This window comes from Ursus arctos, unplaced genomic scaffold (genome assembly GCF_023065955.2).
Source record: "Ursus arctos isolate Adak ecotype North America unplaced genomic scaffold, UrsArc2.0 scaffold_2, whole genome shotgun sequence".
In the NCBI taxonomy this organism is placed as follows: Eukaryota; Metazoa; Chordata; class Mammalia; order Carnivora; family Ursidae; genus Ursus; species Ursus arctos.
This window is the reverse complement of record NW_026622874.1, coordinates 97,301,351-97,313,809: the sequence shown is the minus strand read 5'-3', so window position 1 is coordinate 97,313,809 and position 12,459 is coordinate 97,301,351. Positions and strand designations below refer to the sequence as shown.

The 12,459-nt window shown below is 45.0% G+C and overlaps 1 protein-coding gene across 10 annotated transcripts in view; it reads right to left on the bottom strand.

The window, feature by feature from the left end:
- ZCWPW1 (zinc finger CW-type and PWWP domain containing 1) overlaps positions 1 to 12,459 on the bottom strand; it is a 31,188-nt gene that overhangs the window by 11,548 nt on the left and 7,181 nt on the right. For 6 of the 10 annotated variants that reach the window (XM_044390260.3, XM_044390261.3, XM_026516141.4 and 3 more), the window contains 5 exons: positions 3,663 to 3,779; positions 2,795 to 2,915; positions 2,093 to 2,168; positions 1,579 to 1,683; positions 587 to 670 (listed from right to left, as the gene is read on the bottom strand). In XM_044390260.3, the coding sequence (XP_044246195.2) occupies positions 587 to 670; positions 1,579 to 1,683; positions 2,093 to 2,168; positions 2,795 to 2,915; positions 3,663 to 3,779 (503 nt within the window). Of the gene's footprint in view, positions 1 to 586; positions 671 to 1,578; positions 1,684 to 2,092; positions 2,169 to 2,794; positions 2,916 to 3,304; positions 3,308 to 3,662; positions 3,780 to 12,459 lie in introns of all 10 variants that reach the window. The other 4 variants (XM_044390264.3, XM_044390268.3, XM_044390266.3 and 1 more) reach the window with 3 other exon arrangements.

Below are 12,459 nucleotides of genomic sequence, written 5' to 3'. Positions count from 1 at the left end.
CCAGGGATGATTTTTGCCCTCAGTCTTTAAGACTTTAGTTATGGACTTTATATTCATATTCTGTACTATTTTCACTTGAAATTTCATGTTCTGTTTATCTAATTTCTGTGAAGATTAACTATTATAATACATTATAAAATTATCTCTGTATTGTATATTTATATTATATTATATTATTATATGCTCTATTACTATAATCTCTTTTTTCCAGTTTATTTATAATTCAGTTTGTCATTCTCCACCACACCCCCAAAGGCAGAATTTGAGGGTAAACACGGACCCTGCATAAAAGAAAGGTTAAGACACATACAGCTGAGATCTCAAGTTAAACAGGGAGGTACGCTGTCCCCTACTACACACAGTCTCTCTGCGGGATGAGAGAAGATCCCATTTGTTCAAGGGTAGGGAAAAGAATAAATGATTTAAGGAGTCAGGGGAATCTGGCTTGGGAAGAAAAGACTAATTCTAAGACTAAGACTGGATGATGGGAAAGGACAAGCCACTTTTCTATAGTAGAGAATATATGGTTTGCTTTGTGTCCCAAGTCCCAAAGAGGAGCAGGTATGTGGTCTGAACACTCTCCCACCTGAATATTGATCCGTTCTGCCTCTTGAGCCATCGTCAGGGCTGCTCCCAGCTTCTGGTTGCAGTCCTTGTTCCTGAACTTTTTCTGAAATAGAGGAAGATTAGAGTCAGTGATAAATATTAAAGAAGTGACTCCAGTATACCGCTACTTGCCAGACACGATCTTTAACTATGTTTATTTGCAGTTCCTGATATTGATACGATACTCCTATTCTTAATCTTTCGAGCTGAGAGTCATAATCTCACTTTATCCTCCCATAACAAACCTGTTACCAGTTCCTAGCAATACTGCCAACCAACACTTTGGTGTCCTCTCCACAGTAAATCCCACGGAAATTTGGAGAGACAGGATTAAAGGAGCTCAGGTGATTCCACTTTTAAGATTCTCACTAATTTCTTCAGATCCAGCTGCTTGATTTAATAGTACCTGATTTTTGAAGACCCCAGAACTGCTGGGCCTCTGCTCATTTCTAAGGCTGGTTGAACCCAAAGAGATTATAGGCAGGAAATATTATTTAGTTCATTCAGTGGTTCTCAAGCAGGGGAGGTTTTGCCTCCCAGAAGATATTTGGCAATGTCTAGAGACAATTTTTTTGGTTGTCACAACTGAGGCCAGGGGCAGTAGCATCCCTTGGCTAGATGCCAGTAGAGCCCGGGGATGCTGTTAAACCTGCTAAAATACACAGGACAGCGCTCCACAACAAAGAATTACCAGGCCCCAAATGGTACCCTGAGAAACCCTGAGTTAATATGTGCCCTCACTTCTGCCACACCTGCCTTGGCTAAACTGTAGAAAACTGCAGTCTTCAGGAAGAAGACCAATCATGGTAGAAAGAAGAGTCCCCGTGAATAACCTCACTCTTGCACACTTGGTCAGACATGGGACTTCCTCCCAACACAGCTTCCCCTGGGAGAAAATCAGGTTAAATAAGGGGCAGATTTAGTTTTCGGGTTCCCTGTATCACAATTGAGCCCTCCCCAAAGATTGCTTACCCCTCCAGCTAGCTCCAGGGACAGCTCCTGGAAGTTCTTTAGCATGTTGACTGGGATCCAAGCACGAGAGACTGTTTCTCCAAAAAATGTCACGTGGTATTTAGACTGAAATTTAAAAAAAATGGTTTTCTTACAGCCTCTTGTCCTTCTCCTTGCTTTGGACTGGGGGGAGAACTGAGGATTCATAAAGGGCAGGAGGTGCTGGGCTTCATCTGATGCCATAAACCTGACCCAGCTACTCCACCTCAGTCTGCTGTGCTTCCCTCCTCAGGAATCCTAACCAAAGCACGTTTATCAGAACCTAGTAATGTCCTAGTAATGATTCAATATTTAATTAAATACAAGTTTATTTCTATACATGGGTAGTTATTTCTGTGTTTGTCACTCTAGTTAAGGGTCTGTTTCTGCTGATGTCTGTTGGTTGTGTCTGTTTCCAACTCTGTACACCTGTTAGGATGGATTTGTTCATTACTTTGGCCTGAGCACCTTCCTACCCTGACCCAGGAAAACTCACCGGCAGGGAATCAAGATGAGACGCAAAAAGAAAATATTCCCCCAGGTCAGGATCAGATTCTACCATGCCTGGCCACCTGGAGAAGACAGACAGGTTTAGGGGACAGAAGAGGAAGGGTTTAGATGAACACAACACAAACTCAATACACATGTACAGAAAGGGGAAATATATTTCATAAAAAAAAAAAAGGATCCCAAAGATAGACCCCCCTTGTGAATCTCCCTCAGTAGTCTACCAAATGACTAAAGTGACCTCTCAGTGTACAAAGAAGCTCCAAATCTTCCTAGTAAGAGCATCTTACCCTTCGAGGCCTTCTATCAACCCTGAGAAAAAATCTTCTGATTAGGGACATCTCCAAAGAAGAAACTATCCTACCCTTCTTCGTTCTCTCTACTTTATATATCTGTCACATCTCAATGTTTTAAAAAAATGCCTTAAAGCCAGCTTCCTTTTTCTATCTACTCAGGGTAGAATTGGTAGACCTTTTTTCCCGGGGAGATACCACTTCAACTGTGAAACCTCTAGAAAACGCATTATTTTGAAGTCTCCAGGCTTAGTACTTTATGTTTTCCCTCATCCCATGTTCTTTCTAAGGCAGGTACCATTTCCATGATAAATGCTTTCCATTTCCTTCCCTCTCTGCTTGAATCTACCACTTCCAACTTCATGGAAGGATGCTGTGACTATGCCATGGTGCCCTACCAGGGGTAACCATACTGCTTGGCCCAGATGATGGATCCTGGGATGTACGAGGCATAGGCCACATCACTCTCAAGCCCTGTCCAGGACTCCTCAGGGATGTCACAGCGATTATACCTCGAGTCTGGAAAAAGAGAAATGGAATGAAGGGAAGGAAAGAACCCCTTCAGGGAAAAATCAGGATGAGGGCAGGAGAGAGGAGAAGAATAGGCAGCAGGTGGGACCAAAAGGGCACCTGGGAGACAGGCATGGAGGAAGAACGAAGACCCATGGAGGAAACGCAGCTACAGCTAGAGCAGGAGTGCTGCCTCCTTGTACTTTACAGAGATTCTAAACTTCCGCCTATATCCCACATTATCTGACCCTGCTTCCATCTACATAACATCATGGCAGTCATTTCTCTGAGACTCTGTTGTCTCATCTGTAAAAATAATTGGGCTGGGCTAGATCATTATAATCTCTTCTAAGAGGTTTCAAACATTCTAGAATTCTAAGCCACTGGCTCTCTCTCACCTGCTTTCCCCCATATACCCCATATCCCTTCTTATCCACAACCCAAATACCAACAATCTAATCAGGACCAACAGGGTCAGACTAATGCTGAAGAAGGGGGAATTCACTCAGAATCTACATTGAGATCCCAGGCCCTTCCTACAACATAACCCTTCTGGGTGTCTTCTTCTAGCCCATTATGCCAGATTTATCTTGATATGAGAGGATGATCCCTTCCTCTCTCCCAAACACTACAAGGACCCCTGGAATTATAACTACATCTATGACATATTTAATCTAAGGGGTACATACAGAGAAAGAAAGGGAAGAACCATTAAAAACTAAAAACAAAACGAAAAACATCTCCAGTCCTTTCTACCTGTATTCTGATCACAGGACCAATTAGCTGGAAGCACTGAGGGGTCAATGTTCCCACAAAGCCGCCTCCACTTCTCACAGTCTGGGGAGGAACACTGGACCCAGACAAGACATTGACCTGCGAGAAGAAAAAAAAAAAACCAAAACTGAAATGAAACAAAAAAATGCCCTTCGTTCTTCAGTCCAACGAAAATCAATGTACCCCCTTCAAAATCACATAGCCTTAGGCAATGAGTCTAATCCTAGATTTATAAATGGGAAAACTAAGCTCAGAGAAGATAATTGACTTGCTGAGATCAGCCTAAATTGGTGGCAGATCTAAACTTGGACCCCAGGTCTCATATCTCAATCTTTCTCCTATGCCATACTATCAATCTCTCTTTCCCCTAGGGGAAGAAAAGAGTGGTTTTTGTATTGACGGTTCTTGAAAAGTTTGGCCAGCATCTTTCCAGCTAGTGCCTCGTTCTCTGCTGGCCTGTCACTACTGGAAAGTTCTTTTGAAGGGCTAACCAGCATCTCTTTTGTGTACAACATCCAGAGTTCCTATCTGAATCCCAGTTGATTTACCTGTCACCAAATCACCAAGTTGCAGTCTTTGGGACCAACAGCCCTGAGCTTAACCCCTTCCAAAAGACAGAGATAAGCCTACCAACTCAACCAATTATTTAGTTCAGGGCTTGCTCAAAGGAAGCTTTCCTTGTATCCATTACCTTCCAAACCCTTATTCCCACCTTTCTTCATTCCAGCATCTGCTAACTTGACCCAATGCCTCTCACAGGCTCTCCTCTCTCCATCCCAAATTCTTCCACTATGTTCTTTGGAATTCTAGACAAGAGCAACAAAAGGTCCACATATCTTCAACTTCTTCTCTGAACATCCATCTCCTTTTCAAAACCTGGTGACGCACAAATGACACTGCCTCTACCCGACCCCACCCACAGCCCTCTAAGTGGAGTCTGTTCCCTCTCTCACACCCCAGGCCAGAAAGTGGGGTCAGCAACATCCTTACTCATCGCCACTTCCAGACCATTACTAGCCTCCTTCCTATAAAAACCCTTCCTTCCTTGATATCCATGCCATGGGACTACACCGCCCTCTCATCTCCCTTGAAAAGATGCTGGCATCCGGTTCAGCCTTCTCCTCCTCTCTACCTCCTGCCCTCATTCCAGATGACAGCTGTTTTCAAGAGGTAACTCGAAGAAGCACCCCATTCTCTGAGTTCCTTGGCCTTTTCCTCCATGCCACCTCAGTAATGCACTTCACTTCGTGATGCACTCCCCTCCTGCCTGCCCCACTCAGTCATCTGTAGGGACCTCACACACCCCTGAACCACTTATCCAAACATCCCTTTCTGATAAAAATGCCCCATCCTTCCACCTCACTTTTTCAAAGACCGACTTCTAAGGAACATTCACTTTATCTAGATCACCAATCTTCTGGCCCCTAACTTCTTCCCAATCTAGTAGCAACCCCCTTTCTTCATTGTACTTACTCAGGTTTGACTCCTTAGATTCTCTTGCAGACATCTTCAACTCCCTTACCCTCTGCCCTTCTTCCCACCCAGCTGGCCAAACACAACCCTGAATGAACATATTCTACCTTTTCTGTGCCTACATTCATTCAACTGAGTGTTGCTAGGGAAATATCACATAACCAGGCACATGGGTCTACACCATACCATCACAGTTGACAATACCAACCAATATGTTTCTCCAGTAAGTTCACTCGCCCACTGTCAAGTTTTACCTTCCATGCCTGAACATAGGGATGCCCTCCATCCCCCTGAAATCAGCCCTCAGAGAAACAGTCCTTCCTATAAGAAGGACTTATATTTGGATCCTTTCAAAGTAGCTCATATTATGCAACACATTCTGAATTATTTTATTTTGAAGAAAAAGCACTGGTTGGGAATGATACAGTAGTCTGAAAAGACAGCTGCAGAGCCTGGAACGCACACGTGTGTGTGCGGCACCACAGCAGCCACGGTGGGCCACAAGACCCACGCCTCCGGTGCTGCTGGTAGGCAAGGCCTGCAGTGACAGGCAGCCATGCCACTTGGGGCCTGCCTTCTTCCACACTGCATTCCTGGGCAGCCCCTCCATGGCTGCCACCACCCCCATCCCATGACAGCGAGAACGCCCAGCCCAAACAGATCTTTACCTTCTGCCTCAAGAACCGGAGAAAGTTGAGCAAGGACCAAGACAGAAAGACTACGATTCAGAGTTAGAGGTGAATGTCGTTCGGCAATCCACAGAAAGCCCCTGTGGACCTGACTCAGGCACAGGCCTCCTGTGAGGGTGCCCACCAAGCCAGCCCGGCCTTTGGGCTGATGGACAGTGGTGTCAGGACTCTGCACTGGCCCGGCTGGCCCAGGTCGACTGGAACCTTCTGTGCTGGCTTCCTACCTGGGTTTTCTTCTGGTCACTACGTGCTGGCATCTTGTGTCTTGATATGATAATATAAAATCTGGAAACTTTGTATACATAAAAACAAAACAATACCATCCAAAAAAGCCAAACCAAACCATAACAAAACAAAAAGAGCTGCCAATAGTAGTTTTTGCTGTTCATAGAGGGGATCTAGCAAGACTAGAAAAAGACGGGGAGAAGGGGCCGGGGCCATAAAAGTAAACACAGATCAATAAAACAAATTGTTGGTTGTGAAAAATAATGAATATTTGTGAGCAAATGAATGGGGAAAAGTCATCCAAATGATATAGAATGAGGTATTTGTGTGGCTTGGGATAAAATTTCCAATGACAGCAACACACAGGTCTTTAAAAGTCTCCCCTCAAATTACTTAGAAGAGAGGATGATGTGCTCCAGAAAACTGTTTGAGGCTCACGACACAACTCTATGAAAAGGAAGACTGATATCACAGACACTCTAAGAGCATTTCAGTGGACACCCGTTTCCTTGGGTTCTGTGATCCCTCCTCCTTCCATTTCGCCCTTCCTCCTCTTTCTGGCAGCTCCCTCCTCCTTCTCCACTCAGTCTCCAAATGTTGGGGTCCCAAAGCCCAGTTACGGGCCTTCGCCCCCATGCTACACTTTCCCCGGAGGCCAGCTCACCCATTCCTACTGGTTTGAGACCCATCTCCACACCCGACCGCACACAGGTGAATAATACTTCTAGCTTTTGTTCTTAGCTCCAGACGCCTACAGCCACCTCGCTTTCTGACATCACCATTTGGACATCTCACAAAGACCTCAAACCTGACAGGCCCAAACCCAAATGCTTGATCTTATCTCACAAATGTACTCTCCCTCCACTTTTCCCCACCTTCTCTCATCTAACTGCTCAAGCCAGAAACCAATCATCTTTAACATGCTCTCACCTCTCTCACACAATGTCCGATTCATTACCAAGCTCTGACAAGTCTGCCTCTAAAACATATCTTAAAACCATCCACTTCTGTTTCCACTTTCATCATCCTCATCCAAGCCACCGAAGTATCTAATCCTAGGACTCACTGGTCTACTCTTGTCCCTACATACTTCATTCTCCAATTAATCACCAAAGGGAGTCTTCTAAAACATTAATTTGATGACATCACTCCCCTGGCGAAGACTCATCGTTGGCTTCCCACTGCCCTGAAGATAAAATCCTCACTTTGTACGTTCCTCCAGAGCCACTTTCCTGCCTTGCTTCTCCTTGCTCTCCGAACTCCAATCACACTGACTTCCTTTTAATAACCGGAATATGCCAAACAGCACTCTCCCTAACCTCTTTCTCCTACTCCTGCTCCTCCTTCAGATTTCAGCTTAACGGCCATCTCCTTACAGCTGCGTTCCCTGACTGGCCCAATCTTGATTAGGTCTCCCTTTCTTCCTGTGATGATACTCCATTCTTTTCCCTCACTTCACACGAATGGATTGTATTTATCAGATACTGCCCTTTCTCCTTCCTACTCCAGGAGGACTTGCCTGTCCCTGGCAACTAGAAGAAACACAAAGAGCAGTCCGTTTATAGCCAGAGGCTTACACATTCACGACAATCACAATTCAATTCAACGAGCACTGCCTAAGAAGTAGACCTTCCATCTCCCAGTGAAAATCCAATCCTTGCCCTAATACCGAGAGCTGCGGGAGATAGAACACCGCCACCCAGACCACCCAACTGCCCAAATGAGACTTACACCTCCGGCTCCTTATGTTACCATGTCATTATAACACGAGGAGCAGTTTATTGCCTTGAACTATCCTGGGTGATGCCTAGAGTTTTCTTTCTTTCTTTCTTTCTTTGAGTTTTCTTTCTAGTATGTACAAGCCTGTTTTTGGTGCAAGCCTGTTTTCCCCCCAGATTGTTGTGTTTTTTTTTTTTAAGATTTTATTTATTTATTTGACAGAGAGAGAGACAGCCAGCAAGAGAGGGAACACAAACGGGGAGTGGGAGAGGAAGAAACAGGCTCCCAGCAGAGGAGCCCGATGTGGGGCTCGATCCCAGGACCCTGGGATCACGCCCTGAGCCGAAGGCAGATACTTAATGACTGAGCCACCCAGGTGCCCCTTCCCCCCAGATTGTTAAGTGTATTTATTTTCAAAATTTTAAACATACTAACATATCATCTGATCTCTTTTATTTCTCATTCTAAAATTCCCCAAAATTACCATGGTTATAACCTATATTTGTTTATTGCCTAATACACTAAAACCATGAATTCTACAAAAGAAAGGATTATCTATTTTGTTCACCACTGTATTTCCAATACCTAGCATGATGCCTGGAATAGAACATAAAGCATTAATAACTATTGTTAAAAGAATAAATAAATACCCATGCTTATCTTTCTTCCATCCAGTCTCAAAGGCTACAGTGTCCTTTCTGAATAAGAATAAATCCTGTGGCTTTCTTCTCATTCCCATCAACCACTCCTTTTTTTTTTTTTTTAAGTAGGCTCTATGCCCAGAGTGGAGTCCAACATGGGGCTTGGACTCACAACCCTGAGATCAAGACCTGAGCTAAAATCAAGAGTCAGATGCTTAACTGACTGAGCCACCCAGGCACCCCAAACTCTCCTTCTTTATAAACAATTTTCTCTCAGCATACACATATGCTAACAACACAGAGGTCACGTCTTTCTTTAAAAAAAAAAAAAGTTAAAAAAAGAAAAACCTTCCCTCAGCTCTACACCCTCTCCCCTCTATTTACCATTTTCTTCATCCTAGTTTTCACATCTAAACTAATTGAAAAAAGTACTTATTCTTCAACCAATTAAATTGGCCATTCACCCTTACCAACCCATATGGGTGTTCTAATCAAGACCCTAGTAACTTCCTAATTGTAACATCATTGAGCATTTTCAAATCTTTATCCTCTTCGGTGTTTCTGTAGCAGCACTGGACGAGGCTAAACGCCCCTCTTTCTTGAAATTCTCTCCTCCCCTGGCATCTCTGATGTCATACTCTCCTAGATCTCCTTCCACCTCCATAAGTTTTCTCTTAGTGCTCAGCTTTTTCCCTGTGCAACTCTTCCTCTGTTCAACCCTAAATATTATGTTCCCCCTAAACATTATGGGTTTTCTATTCATTGCTCTTCTCTTTGCACTCCACGTTTTCCTCTTGGAAAATTTTATCCAGATTCCCAAATCTGTATTCCCGGCCCAGACCTCTTTCTTGGATGCTAAAGCTCATCACAGAACCCCCCCCCAACTTGTCCAAAGCTGAATTCACCATCTGAAATGTGCTCTTTCTTCTATACTCTGCCTCACCTCTCAGATCTAACTGGCAACCATATCATACTGATCTTTCCTCCTAAAAATCTCAACTTTGTCTCTTCCTCTTCACTGCTACTGTCTATCTTCCTCATTTGAATCACTATTTCTGTGGGTCTAGTTGTGTTCCCACCAATTCATCTTCCATGCCACTGGCAGGGTGAGCTTTCTAAAATACAAATCCTGGAGGGAGGAGTTAAGATGGCGGAGGAGTAGGAGACACCGTTTTCAGCCGGTCCTCCGAGTCGAGCTGGATAGGTACCAGACCAGCCTAAACAACCACGGAACCAGCCTGAGACACAGGAAGATACATCTGGATCTCTACAAAGGAACATCTCCAGCGCTGAGTATTGAGGTATGAAGCGGGGAGCTGTGAAACCGCGCACAGATATCGGAAGATAAACGGAAGGGGGAGGGAGCCGCCCCGTTCGGGCGCCGGGAAGCGGTAGCCACCTGCATGGGAGAGTGGGCAGACTCACGGAGGGCACCCAGGAAACAGCAGACTGAGACCGTGAGCTGGGAGCCCGCGCCACCAGGCATCTCGCGGAACTCTGGAATCCCGGTGTGCTCGCTGGAACCAGACTGAGACCAGGAGCTCCGGGGGCACGCGGGGTGGCTGGCGGCGTTAGAAACACAAAGGACAGAGACACGCTGGCCCTGGAAGTGAGGGCTGGGACGCCGGGTGTGGGGCGCACATCCCAGGACGCTGCAGGGTTGAGCAACACCAACAGTAACAGAGTTAAAGTGGCCAGAACATCAGTGGAGAATGGGCCGCAATCCCTCTGTTCTGTGACAGAGGCTGAAATTCGGCCGCTGCTGCTCTGACTCTCAGAAGAGGCACAGCAGACCGCCAGGGAAAGCTGCCAGAGAACAAAAGCCTGGAAATACCGGCTCACAGCGTGCCCATCCCCATCCCCCCTCGCAGGGGACACGGAGACTCTACCCAAACAGGGTTGCCTGAGTATCGGCGCGGCAGGCCCCTCCCCCAGAACACAGAAGGCAGGCTGAAAAATCAAGAAGTCCACAACCCGGGGCGCCTGGGTGGCGCAGTCATTGAGCTCCTGTCTTCGGCTTAGGGCGTGATCCCCGCATTCTGGAAAGGAGTCCCTCATCGGGCTCTTCCACTGGGAGCCTGCTTCTTCCTCTCCCACTCCCCTGCTTGTGTTCCCTCTCTCGCTGGTTGGCTCTCTGCCACATAAATAAATAAATAAAATCTTTAAAGAAGAAGCCCACACCCCTAAGATCCCTATAAAACAGGGGGCACGGCCTGGGACCCAGTCAATAATTTGGGCTCTGGACAAGCCCGCAACCTCTCCTCATCAGAATGACAAGAAGGAGAAGCCCCCCCCCCAGCAAAGAAAAGACAGTGAGTCTGTGGCCTCTGCCACAGAAATAATGGATATGGATGTAACCAAATTATCAGAAATGGAATTCAGAGTAACGATGGTCAAAATGATTAGTAGAATTGAAAAAAGTATTAACGAAAAGGTTACTGAGAATATAGAATCCCTAAGGACAGAAATGAGAGCGAATCTGACAGAAATTAAAAATTCTATGAGCCAAATGCAGGCAAAACTAGAGGCTCTGACGGCCAGGGTCACCGAAGCAGAGGAACGTATTAGTGAATTGGAGGATGGGTTAATAGAGGAAAAAACGAAAATAGAAGCTGGTCTTAAAAAAATCCACGCCCACGAATGTAGGTTACGGGAGATTACTGACTCAATGAAACGATCCAATGTCAGAATCATCGGCATCCCCGAGGGGGTGGAGAAAAACAGAGGTCTAGAAGAGATATTTGAACAAATTGTAGCTGAAAACTTCCCTAATCTAGCGAGGGAAACAAACATTCGTGTCCAAGAGGCAGAGAGGACCCCTCCCAAGCTCAACCATGACAAACCTATGCCACGTCACGTCATAGTGCAATTCGCAAATATTAGAACTAAGGATACAGTATTGAAAGCGGCCAGGGCAAAGAAATTTCTCACGTACCAAGGCAAAGGCATCAGAATAACATCAGACCTGTCTACACAGACCTGGAATGAGAGAAAGGGTTGGGGGGGCATTTTTAAAGCTCTTTCAGAGAAAAACATGCAGCCAAGGATCCTTTATCCAGCAAGGCTCTCATTCAGAATTGATGGAGAAATAAAGACATTCCAGAATCGCCAGTCATTAACCAATTTCGTAACCACGAAACCAGCCCTACAGGAGATATTAAGGGGGGGGTTCTATAAAGGTAAAAAGCCCCCAAGAGTGATACAGAACAGAAAGTCACAATCGATAGAAACAAAGACTTTACTGGCAACATGGCATCATTAAAATTCTATCTCTCAGTTCTTAGCATCAATGTAAATGGTTTAAACGCTCCCATAAAACGCCACAGGGTTGCAGATTGGATAAAAAGAAATGACCCATCCATTTGCTGTCTACAAGAGACTCATTTCGAACCCAAAGATGCATTCAGACTGAGAGTAAGGGGATGGAGTACCATCTTTCACGCAAATGGACCTCAAAAGAAAGCTGGGGTAGCAATTCTCATATCAGATAGATTGAATTTTAAACTAGAGACTATAGTTAGAGACGCAGAAGGGCGCTATATTATTCTTAAGGGAAATATTCAACAAGTGGATATGACAATTATAAATATATATGCCCCCAACAGGGGAGCAGCAAGATACACAAGCCAACTCTTAACCAGAATAAAGAGACATATAGATAAAAATACATTAATAGTAGGGGACCTCAACACTCCACTATCAGAAATAGACAGAACACCCTGGCAAAAACTAAGCAAAGAATCAAAGGCTTTGAATGCCATACTCGACAAGTTGGACCTCATAGATATATATAGAACACTACACCCCAGAACCAAAGAATACTCATTCTATTCTAATGCCCATGGAACATTCTCAAGAATAGACCATGTTCTGGGACACAAAACAGGTCTCAACCGATACCAAAAGATTGAAATTATCCCCTGCATATTCTCAGACCACAACGCTCTGAAATTGGAACTCAACCACAAGGAAAAATTTGGAGGAAACTCAAACACTTGGAGACTAAGAACCATCCTGCTCAGGAATGACTCG